The sequence below is a fragment of the Rhinoraja longicauda genome, chromosome 10 (genome assembly GCF_053455715.1).
Source record: "Rhinoraja longicauda isolate Sanriku21f chromosome 10, sRhiLon1.1, whole genome shotgun sequence".
NCBI lineage: Eukaryota > Metazoa > Chordata > Chondrichthyes > Rajiformes > Arhynchobatidae > Rhinoraja > Rhinoraja longicauda.
The window spans coordinates 3,322,330-3,337,718 of NC_135962.1; the positions used below are offsets into that span (position 1 = coordinate 3,322,330).

The 15,389-nt window shown below is 48.7% G+C and overlaps 1 protein-coding gene across 5 annotated transcripts in view; it reads left to right on the forward strand.

The window, feature by feature from the left end:
• The window catches only part of nin (ninein (GSK3B interacting protein)), a 142,582-nt gene that overhangs the window by 34,797 nt on the left and 92,396 nt on the right, over nt 1–15,389 (forward strand). For 4 of the 5 annotated variants that reach the window (XM_078406067.1, XM_078406068.1, XM_078406069.1 and 1 more), the window contains exon 3: nt 11,551–11,644. In XM_078406067.1, the coding sequence (XP_078262193.1) occupies nt 11,551–11,644 (94 nt within the window). Of the gene's footprint in view, nt 1–11,550; nt 11,645–15,389 lie in introns of those variants that run through there. The other variant, XM_078406071.1, reaches the window with a different exon arrangement.

Below are 15,389 nucleotides of genomic sequence, written 5' to 3' on the forward strand. Positions count from 1 at the left end.
CCAGAGATGCTGCCTGTCCCGCTGAGTTACTCCAGCATTCTGTGTCTATCTTCGCTTTAAACCAGCATCCACAGTTCCTTCCCACACACCACCTGTACACTCGCACTATCCAACACATTAGGGCCAAATGACAGTTTTCAGAAGCCAATTAACCTACAAACTTGTACGTCTTTGGAGTGTGGGAGGAAACCGAAGATCTCGGAGAAAACCCCCGCAGGTCACGGGGAGATTAGTGCGGGTGTCAGAGATTATGGGGAAAAGGCAGAAAGTGGGGTTAGGAGGGAGAGAGAGATCAGCCATTATTGAACGACAGAGAAGACATGATGGACCGAGCGGCCTAATTCTGATCCTATCACTTATGATCTTATGAACGTAGAAACTGTACAGACAGCACCTGTAGTCAGGATGGAGCGCGGGTCACTGGTACGGTGAGGCAGCAACTCCACAGAGATGCTGCCTGACCCGCTGAGTTACTCCAGCACTCTGTGTCCATGTTCTCCAGAGATGCTGCCTGACCTGCTGAGTTACTCCAGCACTCTGTGTCCCTTTGTAAACCAGCATCTGCACTTCCTTGTTTCTACAATCTGTGGTAGCGGCTGCGTTTATAAAGGGATGAATCAATTGCTCATTCAACTATCGTTCAACTACATTGGCGCAGCGGTAGAGTTGCCGCCTTACAGCGAATGCAGCGCCGGAGACCCGGGTTCCATCCCGACTACGGGCGCCGTCTGTACGGTGTTTGTACGTTCTCCCCGTGACCTGCGGGGGTTTTCTCCGAGATCTCCGATTTCCTCCCACACTCCAAAGACGTGCAGGTATGTAGGTTAACTGGCTTGGTATAAATGTAAGAATTGTCCCTAGTGGGTGTAGGATAGTGTTAATGTGCGGGGATCGCTGGGCGGCGCGGACCCGGTGGGCCGAAGGGCCTTTTTCCACGTTGTATCTCTAAACCAAACTAAACTACCGCTGTGGATGTGTGGGTTGACATTCGGCGTGGAGGTGGGGAGCTGGGGACGGTGCTGCCGAGGCCTGCCATGGGGGCAGGGCCCGGGGGCCATCTGTCGGTGAGCAGCTGCCTACCCCAGGCCTAGCACAGCCTGCGTCCATTGTGCTGTGACTGCGCACTCTGACCAACAATGGCGCTGCTCCTCAGTGAAGCTGAGGCCCACACTGGGGAAGGGCACACGACTGGGAGTGCCCCTTCCCCTCCCCCCCCCCCCCACTCAGCCACCTCTCCACCATCTGCTCCCCTTGCTGGAGACAGTCGGATCAGGCCCCCCCACCCCCGCCCCATCACGGCACTGTCCGATCGATCGCTTGACCTTGTCTGTGATCCGTCACCTGCAGTGAAAACCCCCAGCTGTGTTGACGGATCTGCGGCCTATCACAAGGGAACGTCACCACACTCCCAGAGAACAAGGGAGGCACAGAATGCTGGAGTAACTTAGCGGGACAGGCAGCATCCCTGGCGAGAAGGAATGGGTGGCGCTTCGGGGGTCGAGACCCTTCAGTCCGAGAGTCAGTCTGAAGAAGGGTCTCGACCCGAAATGCCACCTATTCCTTTCCTCCAGACTGGCTCTCAGCCTGAAGAAGGGTCTCGACCCTAAAACGTCACCCACTCCTTCTCTCCGGAGATGCTGCCTGACCCGCTGAGTTACCCCAGCTTTTTGTGTCTGTCTTCGGTTTAAACCAGCAATTTGCAGTCCCTTCCTACACTCGTATAGAACACACTGGTGCCAGAGTTGCAGTAATTACAGTTTTTTAGCTTAGAGATACAGCGCAGAAACAGGCCCTTCGGCCCACCGAGCCCGCGCCGACCAGCGATCCCCGCACATTAACACCACCCCTACACACACTAGGGACAATTTTACATTCATACCAAGCCGATTAGAGCTCTTAAGGAGAGCGGAGTGAGGGGGTATGGGGAGAAGACAGGAACGGGGTACTGATTGAGAGTGATCAGCCATGATCACATTGAATGGCGGTGCTGGCTCGAAGGGCTGAATGGCCTCCTCCTGCACCTATTGTCTATTGTCTATTAACCTTCAAAGCTGTGCGTTTTTGGAGTGTGGGAGGAAACTGGAGCACCCAGAGAAAACCCACGCAGGTCACGGGGAGAACGTACAAACTCCGTACAGACAGCACCCGTAGTCAGGATGGAACCCGGGTCTCTGGCGCTGTGAGACAGCAACTCTACCGCTGGGCCACCGTGCCGCCATTGATGCATCGTCTGTAGCTCTGTCTTCAATGAAGTGACCATTTATAACTCATCTACTCTGGCATAATGGCAGAGGGAACAAATAATATTTCTTTAATATTAAATTCCTGGAGGCAAACCTATCCCTGTGGTTACTGGAGCAGATGTTTGGCAGTATCATGAACCACACAAGATAGTGCACACATCTGCTTTAGTATGTGTTCTGTACCTTACACATAGAAACATAGAAACATAGAAAATAGGTGCAGGAGTAGGCCATTCGGCCCTTCGAGCCTGCACCGCCATTCAATATGATCATGGCTGATCATCCAGCTCAGTATCTTGTACCTGCCTTCTCTCCATACTCCCTGATCCCTTTAGCCACAAGGGCCACATCTAACTCCCTCTTAAATATAGCCAATGAACTGGCCTCAACTACCTTCTGTGGCAGAGAATTCCACAGACTCGCCACTCTCTGTGTGAAGAAATGTTTTCTCATCTCGGTCCTAAAAGACTTCCCCCTTATCCTTAAGCTGTGACCCCTGGTTCTGGACTTCCCCAACATCGGGAACAATCTTCCCGCATCTAGCCTCACCAACCCCTTAAGAATTTTACATGTTTCTATAAGATCCCCCCTTAGTCTTCTAAATTCCAGCGAGTATAAGCCTAGTCTATCCAGTCTTTCCTCATATGAAAGTCCTGCCAGCCATAGCAGCCATGTGGCTGATGAAGGTAGACACAAAACGCTGGAGTAACTGGGTGGGACAGGCAGCATCTCTGGAGAGAAGGAATGGGTGACGTTTCGGGCCGAGACCCTTCCTCACGATTCTGAACAAACTGGTTTCACTCCCTATCATATTCTTGTTATTTCCTTGCAATTCTGAGCAAACATATTCCTCGCGTTGTAATGTTCCATCTTATCTCTGTGTTGCCTTTTTTAAAACGTAAAATTCCGGTGGGTGAGACCAGTTTGTGCTTGCCTCATTAATCAGGGCAGATTATTGCACTCAGTCCTGCCAGCCATATCCACTGTCCTTATTCCTGTGGCTAATTCAGTCTACAATTAAACATTTGTATTAAAAATCTACTGCAATTAAAATAAATCAAACTGTTCAGGGCATTGAAAACTGATGCCGTGTGACAGGCCTGGATAGAGTGGATGTGGAGAGGATGTTTCCACTAGTGGGAGAGTCTAGGACCAGAGGGCACAGCCTCAGAATTAAAGGACGTTTCTTTTGGAAGGAGATGAGGAGGAATTTATTTAGTCAGAGGGTGGTGAATCTGTGGAATTCTTTGCCACAAAAGGCCGTGGATATTTTTAAGGCAGAGATAGATAGCTTCTTGATTAGTACGGGTGTCAGGGGTTATGGGGAGAAGGCAGGAGGATGTGGTTATAAGAGAGAGAGATCGATCGGCCATGATTGAATGGCAGACTAGACTTAATGGGCCGAATGTCCTAATTTTACTCCTGTCACTTATGATCTTATGAGATTACATTTTACCTCCAATAGAATATGATCCACTTTCTGTTCAACAGCATGTTTGGAAAAAAATGATTCTGCATAACAATCAACAGCAACCTCAAAAGGGTGAAATGTGTAGGATTGTTCACCTTGATGTGGTGAAGAGATCTAAGATCTAGAAAATAGACACAAGATGCTGGAGTAACTCAGTGGGGACAGGCAGCATCTCTGGAGAGAAGGAATGGTGACGTTTGGGCTTGAGACCCTTCTTTAGACTGCTGTGATGGAGATGGTGAGATCAAGAAAGGGGAGGGAGGTGTCGGAGATGGTCCAAGTGAATTTGAGTGCAGGATGGAAATTGGTGGTGAAGTTGATGAAGTCCATGAGTTCTGCATGGGTGCAGGAGGTAGCACCAATGCAGTCATCAATGTAACGGGAGACACAGATGTGGAAGGGTAAGGTGTGAAAACGACAGATCAAAGCAGGACGAAGCTCAAGGAAAATGTAGAATGGCTCATTGTTGGGGAAGGTGACAAGGAGGCAGACAATCAGTAAAATTAATCAGGAGGACAGTGAAACTAGTCGGAGAACTGGGAAGGGGGAGAGATGGAGAGAGCAAGGGAAAGCAAGGGTTACTTGAAGTTGGAGAAGTCAATGTTCAAACCGCTGGGGTGTAAGCTGTCCAAGCGAAATATGAGATGCTGTTCCTCCAATTTGCGCTGGGCCTCACTCTGACAATGGTGGAGGCCCAGGACAGAAAGGTCAGTGTGGGAAGTGAAGGGAAGGGTGCTATACCAATGCAGGAGAGCTTTGGGCCTAACGGGTTCACCCTGTTCTAGTATGAATTAAAAACCCTGCAGTGGTCTCAATGCTGTAGTTCCAGTCTGAAGAAGGGTCTCGACCCGAATCGTCACCCGTTCCTGTTCTCCAGAGACACAAGATGCTGGAGTAACTCAGCGGGACAGGCAGCATCTCTGGAGAGAAGGAATGGGTGACGTTTCACTTCTTCAGACTGATCTCAGTGGAGAGGGAGTCTAGAGATATGGAAGGGTAAGGTGTGAAAACGACAGATCAAAACAGATGCTGCTCGGGAAATTTAGAATGGTTCTTTGTTGGCTGAGGGGAAGCTGACAACGAGGCAGACAATCAGTACAATGAATCAGGAGGACAGTGAAACTAGTCGGAGACCTAGGGTGGGGGAGAGATGGAGAGAGAGGGAAAGCAAGGGTTACTTGAAGTTGGAGAAGTCAATGTTCACACCGCTGGGGTGTAAGCTGCCCAAGCTAAATACGAGGTGCTGTTCCTCCAATTTACGCTGGGCATTACTCTAACAATGGAGGAGGCCCAGGACAGAAAGGTCAGTGTGGGAAGTGAAGGGAAGGGAAACCTCTGCAGTGGTCTCAATGCTGCAGTTCCAGTTTGAAGAAGGGTCTCGATCCGAAACGTCACCCGTTCCTGTTCTCCAGAGATGCTGCCTGTCCCGCTGAGTTACTCCAGTATTTTGTGTATCTGTCTATTGCACGTGTGTCTAATTTGGTTTGGCTGGATAACTAGCAGAACAAGCTTTCCGCTGTATCTCTATACACATGACAATAATTAACTAACTCATTTAAGATAAACATCGAGTTTCTCAGAAATCGTTTCTCTTACAGAATATTCATTTTGGACTCCTTACTGTGTGTGACCTTGTGGAGAGCAATCTCTGGAAGTGAAACTTAGACTGTCAAACATTTCTCTTTACAATCTGGACTCACTGATAGCTGAATAATAATTCGTTTTATTTTCAATGAAATTTTCAAAGAAATTTCTTTCATTTCACTTCACATTAAGCTGGAAATCTTCCACTGCAAGCTGTTTCTGAGTTAAAACGGTAATCAGGTTATTCCACTGTGGTGGGGTCAGATTTTCTGACTTGAGATCAAATGAGTTTAGTTTAGTTTAGTTTAGTTTAGTTTAGAGATCCAGCGCAGAAACAGGCCCTTTCGGCCCACCGGGTCCGCGCCGACCAGCGATCCCCGCAAATTAACACCATCCTACACCCACTAGGGACCATGTTTACATTTACCAAGCCAATTAGCCCTCAAACCTGATGGTCTTTGGAGTGTGGGAGGAAACCGAAGATCTCGGAGAAAACCCACGCAGGTCACGGGGAGAACGTACAAACTCCGTACAGACAGCACCCGGAGTCGGGATGGAACCCGGGTCTCCGGCGCTGCATTCGCTGTGAGGCAGCAACTCTACCGCTGCGCCAACGTGCCCGCCCTATTTTAGTTTCTTGTCACGTGTACCGAGGGTACAGTGAAAAGCTTTTGTTGCGTGCTAACCAATCAGCGGAAAGGCAATACATGGTGACAATCGAGCCAGTTTAACAATAACATCATTCTCTATCAATAACTCTACGGTTACTAAAGCCCCTGGTTGACACAGAACAGAAAGCAAAAGTCTGCAAGAACTCAGTGGGTCAAGCAGCATCTGAAACGGCCTTTAGTGGGCTTCTGAACGGTCCTTCATTTGCCAGGGCACTGGCCGATTCACCTCTACCCCATTGCAGACATTGGACTCAGTCTGTGGAGCTGATGCGCTACAATGCTGGGAACTATATTCTGCACTCTGTATCTTCCCCTGAGCTCTACCTATTGTGCCGGATGTTTGACTTGCTTGTATTTGTGTATGGTATTATCTGATCTGTTTGGATAGCAAGCTTTTCATTGTACCTCTGTATCCGTGACAATAACAAACCAAAACTGTTTTGATCCTCCGTCTACGCCGCATCTGCGATGAGGTGTTTCACACTAGGGCGTCAGAGATGTCCTCATTCTTCAGGAAACGGGGCTTCCCCTCTTCCATTATAGATGAGGCTCTCACTAGGGTCTCTTCTACATCCTGCAGCTCCGCTCTTGCTCCCCCTCCCCCCACTCGCAACAAGGACAGAATCCCCCTCGTTCTCACCTTCCACCCCAGCAGCCAGCGGATCCAACAAATCATCCGCCAACATTTCCGTCACCTACAACGGGACCCCACCACTGGTCATATCTTCCCATCCCCTCCCCTTTCTGTGTTCCGCAGAGACCGTTCCCTCCGTAACTCCCTGGTCCACTCATCCCTTCCTACCCAAACCACCCCATCCCCGGGCACTTTCCCCTCTAACCGCAGGAGATGCAACACCTGTCCCTTTACCTCCCCCCTCAACTCCATCCAAGGACCCAAACAGTCTTTCCAGGTGAGACAGAGGTTCACCTGCACCTCCTCCAACCTCATCTATTGCATCCGCTGTTCCAGATGTCAACTTATTTACATCGGCGAAACCAAGCGCAGGCTCGGCGATCGTTTCGCTCAACACCTTCGCTCAGTCCGCCTCAACCAACCTGATCTCCCAGTGGCTGAGCACTTCAACTCCCCCTCCCACTCCCAGTCTGACCTTTCTGTCATGGGCCTCCTCCAGTGTCATAGTGAGGCCCACCAGAAATTGGAGGAACAGCACCTCATATTTCGCTTGGGCAGCTTGCAGCCCAGTGGTATGAACATCGACTTCTCCAACTTTAGATACTTCCTCTGTCCCTCCCTTCCCCTCCTCCTTCCCAGATCTCCCTCTATCTTCCTGTCTCCACCTATATCCTTCCTTTGTCCCGCCCCCCTGACATCAGTCTGAAGAAGGGTATCGACGTCACCCATTCCTTCTCTCCTGAGATGCTGCCTGACCCGCTGAGTTACTCCAGCATTTTGTGATACCTCCGTTTTGATCCGAGGAGTTCCACAGACGACAGACACAAAACGCTGGAGTAACTCAGCAGGTCAGGCAGCATCTCAGGAGAGAAGGGATGGGTGACGTCTCGGGTTGAGACCCTTCTTCAGACTGATGCCAGGGGAGAGAGAGTCTAGAGATATGGAAGGGTAAGGTGTGAAAACGACAGATCAAAACAGATGCTGATAGGGAAATGTAGAATGGTTCATTGTTGGCTGAGGGGAAGCTGACAACGAGGCAGACAATCAGTAAAATTAATCAGGAGGACAGTGAAACTAGTCGGAGAACTAGGGTGGAAAGGGATGGAGAGAGAGGGAAAGCAAGGGATATTTGAAGTTAGAGAAGTCAATGTTCATACCGCTGGGGTGTAAGCTGCCCAAGCAAAATATGAGATGCTGTTCCTCCAATTTGCGCTGGGCCTCACTCTGACAATGGAGGAGGCCCAGGACAGAAAGGTCAGTGTGGGAATGGGAGGGGGAGTTAAAGTGTTTGCCAACCGGGAGATCAGGTAGGTTCAGGCGGACTGAGCGGAGGTGTTGAGCGACACGATCGCCGAGCCTGCGCTTGGTCTCGCCGATATACAGGAGTCCACACCTGGAACAGTGGATACAGTAGATGAGGTTGGAGGAGGTACAAGTGAACCTCTCCAGCTTCCACCCACAGCAACCATGTATGTTTGTCCAGCTGTCCTGCTCTGCTGGGTTCTGTTGGACTGCAGCCTGCGTGACACCATGGGCCTCTCAGGTGCTGGGGCTTCAAACACCACAACAAAATAAGTGACGTAAGCTGTCTAAACATCGTACCGCAGCTAAAATCAAACCATTCCTCCAATTTGACGACATTGAAAAAATCATCCACGCATTCATTTCCTCCCGCCTGGACTACTGCAACTCTCTACACACTGGGATCAGCCAATCATCCCTGTCCCGCCTGCAATTGGTCCAAAACGCTGCAGCGAGACTCCTGACGGGTACTCGTAAAATGGACCACATCACCCCGATTCTGGCCTCTCTCCACTGGCTCCCAGTACAGTACAGAATCAACTTCAAGCTCCTCCTATTCACATACAAAGACCTAAACGGGCTTCCCCCCCCTACATCAAAAATCTTCTAACCCACCTCTCTAACTCTAGGTCCCTCAGGTCGGCCGACTTGGGGCTACTGACTATCCCGCGGTCTAGGCTTAAGCTCAGGGGTGACCGCGCTTTTGGGGTTGCAGCTCCTAGACTGTGGAACAGCATCCCTCTCCCCATCAGAACTGCCCCCTCCATCGACTCCTTTAAGTCCAGGCTCAAAACCTACTTCTACTCCCTGGAGTTTGAGGCCCTCTGAGGGGGCGCTGTGAACTGTTTATGTATGTGCTGTTATGTTTGTGTGCCATTGTATGTTCGTTTCTTAGTACCTGAACTGATGTACAGCACTTTGGTCAACGTGGCTTGTTTTTAAATGTGCTGTATAAATAAAATTGACTTGACTTGACTTGACTAATCTATTTCTGTCGTAAAAATATCGATTGACTGGGCCTCCACAGCCTTCTGTGGCAACCAACAGAAACTCCATCTACGCCTCAGGAAAGCAGCCAACACAATCAAGGACCACTCACACCATTCCCTCTTCTCCCTCTCCCGCCGGGCAGAAGGTACAGAAGCTTGAAAGCACACACCACCAGACTTCAGAAACATCTTCTTCCCTGCTGCCTCTCAGACGAATGAACGGTATTCCCATAAGCTCGGGTACAGTCCTGATCTTCCAACCCACCCCATTGTGGGCCTTGCACTTTTTCTCTGTACCTGTAACACTATAACGTTGTGACACTATATTGTGGTATTTCTCTCTGTGCACTACCTGTTGTACTTGTGTGTGGCTTTGATTGTACTCATGTAAAGTGTGATTGAACTGCGTAGCGCGCAAGTGTTAACTGGATCTTGCTACATGAGTCAAGAGTGTTTTATTGTCATGTGACCCAGATAGAACAATTAAATTCTTGCTTGCTGCAGCACAACAGAATATGTAAACATGGTACACTGTAAATAATAATAATAGTAATAGTCTATGTCGTTCAGAGTTTATTTGAGGTTGTGGTGTTTAATAGCCTGATGGCTGCTGGGAAGAAGCTGTTCCTGAACCTGAACGTTACAGTTTTCAGGCTCCTGTACCTTCTTCCTGATGGCAGGGGTGAAATGAGTGTGTGGCCAGGGTGGTGTGGGTCTCTGATGATGCCGGCTGCCTTTTTGAGGCAGCGACTCCGGTAAATCCGTTCGATGGTGGGGAGGTCAGAGCAGGTGATGGACAGGGCAGTGTTCACAATGTTTTGCAGTCTTTTCCGCTCCTGAACGTTCAAGTTGCCGAACCAGGCCGTGATGCAACCAGTCAATGTGCTCTCTACTGTAGAAGTTCAAGAGAATCCTCTCTGACGTACCGAACCTCCGTAATCTTCTCAGGAAGTAGAGGCATTGATGTGCTTTATTGATAATTGCATCAGTGTGCTGGGTCCAGGAAAGATCTTCGGAAGTAGTCACGCCCAGGAATGTGATGTTTTTGACTCTCTCCATCACCTAACCTACCCATGATATAAACAGGATTGTGTGACCTCAACCTTCCTCTTCCAAGATGAGACCATAATGGACCCATACCAGAAGCTTTACCGCTGGAGAGAAGGCAGGAACGGGGTACTGATTGAGAGTGATCTGCCATGATCGCATTGAATGGCGGTGCTGGCTCGAAGGGCTGAATGGCCTACACCTGCACCTATTGTCTATTGTCTATTGTTTATTTACTGTGCAAAGAATTCATAGTTTTGAGAACATCCAATGTGTTTGTGGTCACGATTATTTCCACCAATTTTAAATGAAGTTTTGGAAGTGGGAGATTATTGTCGTATCTTGTGAGTGATAACTGCCTCCTCTCCCTGTGACTGCTCCTGAACAATGTGCCCCCAGATGGCAGGTGGGGCATTTCATTATGGAGACACCACTGTGTGGTAAACCTGGGCGGTCACGGTGGCACAGCGGTAGAGTTGCTGCCTTACAGCGAATGCAGCGCCGGAGACCCGGGTTCGATCCTGACTACGGGCGCCGTCTGTACGGCGTTTGTACATTCTCCCCGTGACCTGCGTGGGTTTTCTCCGAGATCTTCGGTTTCCTCCCACACTCCAAAGACGTACAGGTTTGTAGGTTAATTGGCTGGGCAAATGTAAAAATTGTCCCAAGTGTGTGTAGGATGGTGTTAATGTGCGGGGATCGCTGGGCGGCGCGGATCCGGTGGGCCGAGGGGCCTGTTTCCGCGCTGTATCTCTAAACTAAACTAAACAAGGGATCAGGATGCCAACACATCCTTTCCCATCATTTTGTACCATTTTAATTTTTAATCAAAAATAAGTTATTCAACTATTATAAAAATGATATTTACAACAGTGAGAACACACGCAATGCCATAATACAAACTCACCAAATTTTCTAATCGATAATTTTTTTAATAACGATATCACCATCCTTGTTAAGGATGCATCCCATCCCCCCTGTTTGTACCATTCTCTGGTCTATAGGTCACAGAACAGTACAGCACAGGAACAGGCCCTTCGGCCCACAATGTCTATGCCGATCATGATGCCAAGACCATCTCTTATCTACCTGCACATAATCCATATCCCTCCATTCCCTGCATATCCATATGCCTATCTAAAACCCTCTTGAAAGCCACTAATGTGTCTGCCTCCACCACCACCCCTGGCAACGTGTTCCAGGCACCTCCACCGTGTGTGTGTGTGTGTGTGTGTGTGCGCGTGCGCGTGCGAGCATGTGTGTGTGCGTGCGAGCGTGTGTGTGTATGTGTGCGCGTGCGTGACACAGAAAATAAACTTGCCTCCATTAAACTTTCCCCTCTGACCTTAAATCTATGCCCTCTAATATATGGAAGACAGACACAAAACGCTGGAGCAACTCAGCGTGACAGGCAGCATCTCTGGAGAGAAGGAATGGGTGACGTTTAGGGTCGAGACATATTGATATTTTCATCCTGGGGGATAAAGGCTCTGGCTGTCTACCCTATCTTACGTATCTCACAATTTTACATACTTTATGTGCCTGTATACCTGATATGTTTTTGTAATTGCGTTCAATTGATCTATTTTATTTTCATCCTGTCTTTCAGGTACATTTTGAACAGTTTAAAGAGGCATTGATCTTTATCTTGTCGACGACCATTGAGGGGAATTTTTCGGGCGAGGATGGCTATCAAGAGCTAGGTAGGTGGACAAAGAGACGGCAAGATGTACAAGCTGAGTGTGTGCATCTGATCTGGAGACCGCACCTGCAGTACCGACTGAATGAATGAATGAATATGTGACAATTCTCAGGGAGATTCTTTGTTTTGCATACCTGACGTATGCAAAGAGTCACCACATAAAGGGCGGCACGGTGGCGCAGCGGTAGAGTTGCTGCCTTACAGCGAATGCAGCGCCGGAGACTCAGGTTCGATCCTGACTACGGGCGCCGTCTGTACGGAGTTTGTACGTTCTCCCCGTGACCTGCGTGGGTTTTCTCCGAGATATTCGGTTTCCTCCCACACTCCAAAGACGTGCAGGTTTGTAGGTTAATTGACTCGGCAAATGTAAAAATTGTCCCTAGTGGGTGTAGGATAGTGTTAGTGTGCGGGGATCGCTGGTCGTTGCGGACTCGGTGGGCCGAAGGGCCTGTTTCCGCGCTGTATCTCTAAACTAAACTAAACTAAACATGCTTCCAAGATGACGCCCAACCAAGGCGACTATTTGTGTGGAGGCAGATCTACGATCACACATTACAATCGCTCCACACTCTTAAATCTCTACTCCTGCAGCAACATTTCTTGCACTAAACGTTATTCCCTTATCGTGTATCTGTACACTGTGAATGACTCGATTGTAATCACGTATTGTCTTTCTGCGGTCTGGTTAGCACGCAACCAAAGCTTTTCACTGTACCTCGGTACAGGTGACAATAAACTGAACTGAACAGAACTGGTTAAAGTGAACGCTCACAGTCTTTGTCCCAGGGTAGAGGATTCTTAAAACTAGAGGGCGCATGCTTAAGGTGAGAGGGGAGAGATTTAAGAGGGAGCTCGTGGTCAACTGTTTCACTCAGAGGGTGGTCTGTATCTGGAATGAGGTGACAGAGGAAGGTGTAGATGCGTGTACAAGAACCACTTTTACAATTACAACAGGTATATGGATGGGGAGGGTCCAGAGGACTGTGAGACAAGGGAGAAGGCAAAGGCTCTGTCGTAAAAATTCGGATTAGTAAGGCATCAGGTTGGCATGGAGGAGTTGGGCCGAAGGGCCTGTTTCCATGCTGTAGTCTGAGTCGATTTAAAGCAGCAGATCGCAGTCTATTCTCTCCATTCATTCCTCATTGGACAATCTGCCCGGTCCGACTTTCACTTGGGTAAGTCTTATCTCAATTGCTTCCAAAACAATTCATAATTGTTTCTAAATAAGGATGTTAATAATCTCCACGGTTGTGGCCTCACTCGTGCCCTGTATAACTGGGATTACTTTTATCTTCAATTCCCTGACAATCAACAATAACATTGGGATTAGCTTTCCGCGTAACTCGCTCTGTGCAGACACAGAAACTCGCTCTGTGGCGGCACGGTGGCACAGCGGTAGAGTTGCCGCCTTACAGCGAATGCAGCGCCGGAGACTCGGGTTCGATCCTGACTACGGGCGCCGTCTGTACGGAGTTTGTACGTTCTCCCCGTGACCTGCGTGGGTTTTCTCCGAGATCTTCGCTTTCCTCCCACACTCCAAAGACGTGCAGGTCTGTAGGTTAATTGACTGGGTGAATGTTTTTAAAAAATTGTCCCTCGTGGGTGTAGAATGGTGTTAGTGTGCGGGGATCGCTGGGCGGTGCGGACTCGGTGGGCCGAAGGGCCTGTTTCCGCACTGTATCTCTAAAAAAAATCTAAAAAGCTGGAGTAACTCCGGCTCTGTAAGGCAGCAAATCTACCGCTGTGCCACCGTGACGCCCTTTTACTTATTGCGTCTGGTTTTTCCCCCTAATTTGGTTTTTGATGCTGTGGTTTATAAGCTCCCCCTTCTCAGTTGATGCAGAGCATTTTATTATTTATATGCTCTGATTTCTCAAAAAATTAAAACCCATTAGTCAAGCAGAGCTTTGACATCTGCTGCCTGTCCATGCTTCACCATGCCTTGTGAAGAGAGTATTGTTGGATTATATTCCCTGCTTCATTCACTGCCCTTTTACCACGCACGCAACATTTCCCAGTCTCCAGTACAGTCATAAGTTCATGTTGATAAGTGATAGGAGCAGTGACAGGGCCATTCGGCCCATCAAGTCTACTCTGCCATTCAATCATGGCTGATCTATCTCTCCCTCCTAACCCCATTCTCCTGCCTTCTCCCCATTACCCCAGACACCCATACTAATCAAGAATCTATCTATCTGTGCCTGAAAAATATCCATTGACTTGGCCTCCACAGACCGCTGTGGCAATGAATTCCACAGATTCACCGCCCTCTGACTAAAGAAATTCCTCCTCGTCTCCTTCCTGAAGGAACATCCTTTAATTCTGAGGCTACGATCTCTGGTCCTAGACTCTCCCACTAGTGGAAACATCCTCTCCACATCAGAGCACGTCTGGGCCACGTCTTTTGAACTGTCCTGTCCCAAGCACTGAGACCAACTTGGTCATTTATTACAAAATGGATAACTAGCACGCCTTAACCAGAAAGCTCTATTGTATAAATGTTAGCAAAATCAAAACAGTTCCCCCAATACAAATGCGTACGAAGGAACTGCAGATGCTGGTTTACACCGAAGATAGACACAGAATGCTGGAGTAACTCAGCGGGACAGGCAGCATCTCTGGGGAGAAGGAATGGGTGACGTTTCACGGGAAGAAGGGTCTCGCCCTGAAGAATGGATATTTTTAAGGCAGATATTCACAAAATGCTGGAGTAACTCAGCAGGTCAGGCAGCATCTCAGGAGAGAAGGAATGGGTGACGTTTCAGGTCGAGACCCTTCTTCAGACTGAGATTTCAGATTTAAGGCAGAGATTGATTCAGTTTAATCCTCACGAGGTGGTCGACCTTGTCCAAGTCAGTCTCTTGTGACTACATTTCTGGAACTGTACAAAATCCACAAGGGACATTGCTTACAAAACGCTAGTAGGTCCAAGACTGGAATACTGTAGTGCCATCTGGGATCCCTGCCAAGCGACCCACATTGACAACCTTGAGAAGAGCTGCCAGGCTTGTAACCGGTGACTATAGAAAGACCAGTAGTGTCACAGAAATGCTTCATGAACTCAAATGGGCCACCTTCCAAAGACGCTCCTTAGCTCCATCCAACATTGCCGATAGCAGATGCAGTTTAATGTGGATAAGTGTGAGGTTATCCACTTTGGTGGTAAGAATAGGAAGGCAGAGTATTATCTGAATGGTGTCAAGTTAGGAAGGGGAGACGTACAACGAGATCTGGGTGTCCTAGTGCATCAGTCACTGAAAGGAAGCATGCAGGTACAGCAGGCAGTGAAGAAAGCCAATGGAATGTTGGCCTTCATAACAGGAGGAGTTGAGTATAGGAGCAAAGAGGTCCTTCTGCAGTTGTACAGGGCCCCAGTGAGACCGCACCTGGAGTGCTGTGTGCAGTTTTGGTCTCCAAATTTGAGGAAGGATAGTCTTGCTATTGAGGGCGTGCAGAGTAGGTTTACTAGGTTAATTCCCGGAATGGCGGGACTGTCATATGTTGAAAGACTGGAGCGACTAGGCTTGTATACACTGGAATTTAGAAGGATGAGAGGAGATCTTATCGAAACGTATAAGATTATTAAGGGGTTGGACACGTTAGAGGCAGGAAACATGTTCCCAATGTTGGGGAAGTCCAGAACAAGGGGCCACAGTTTAAGAATAAGGGGTAGGCCATTTAGAACTGAGATGAGGAAAAACCTTTTCAGTCAGAGAGTTGTAAATCTGTAGAATTCTCTGCCTCAG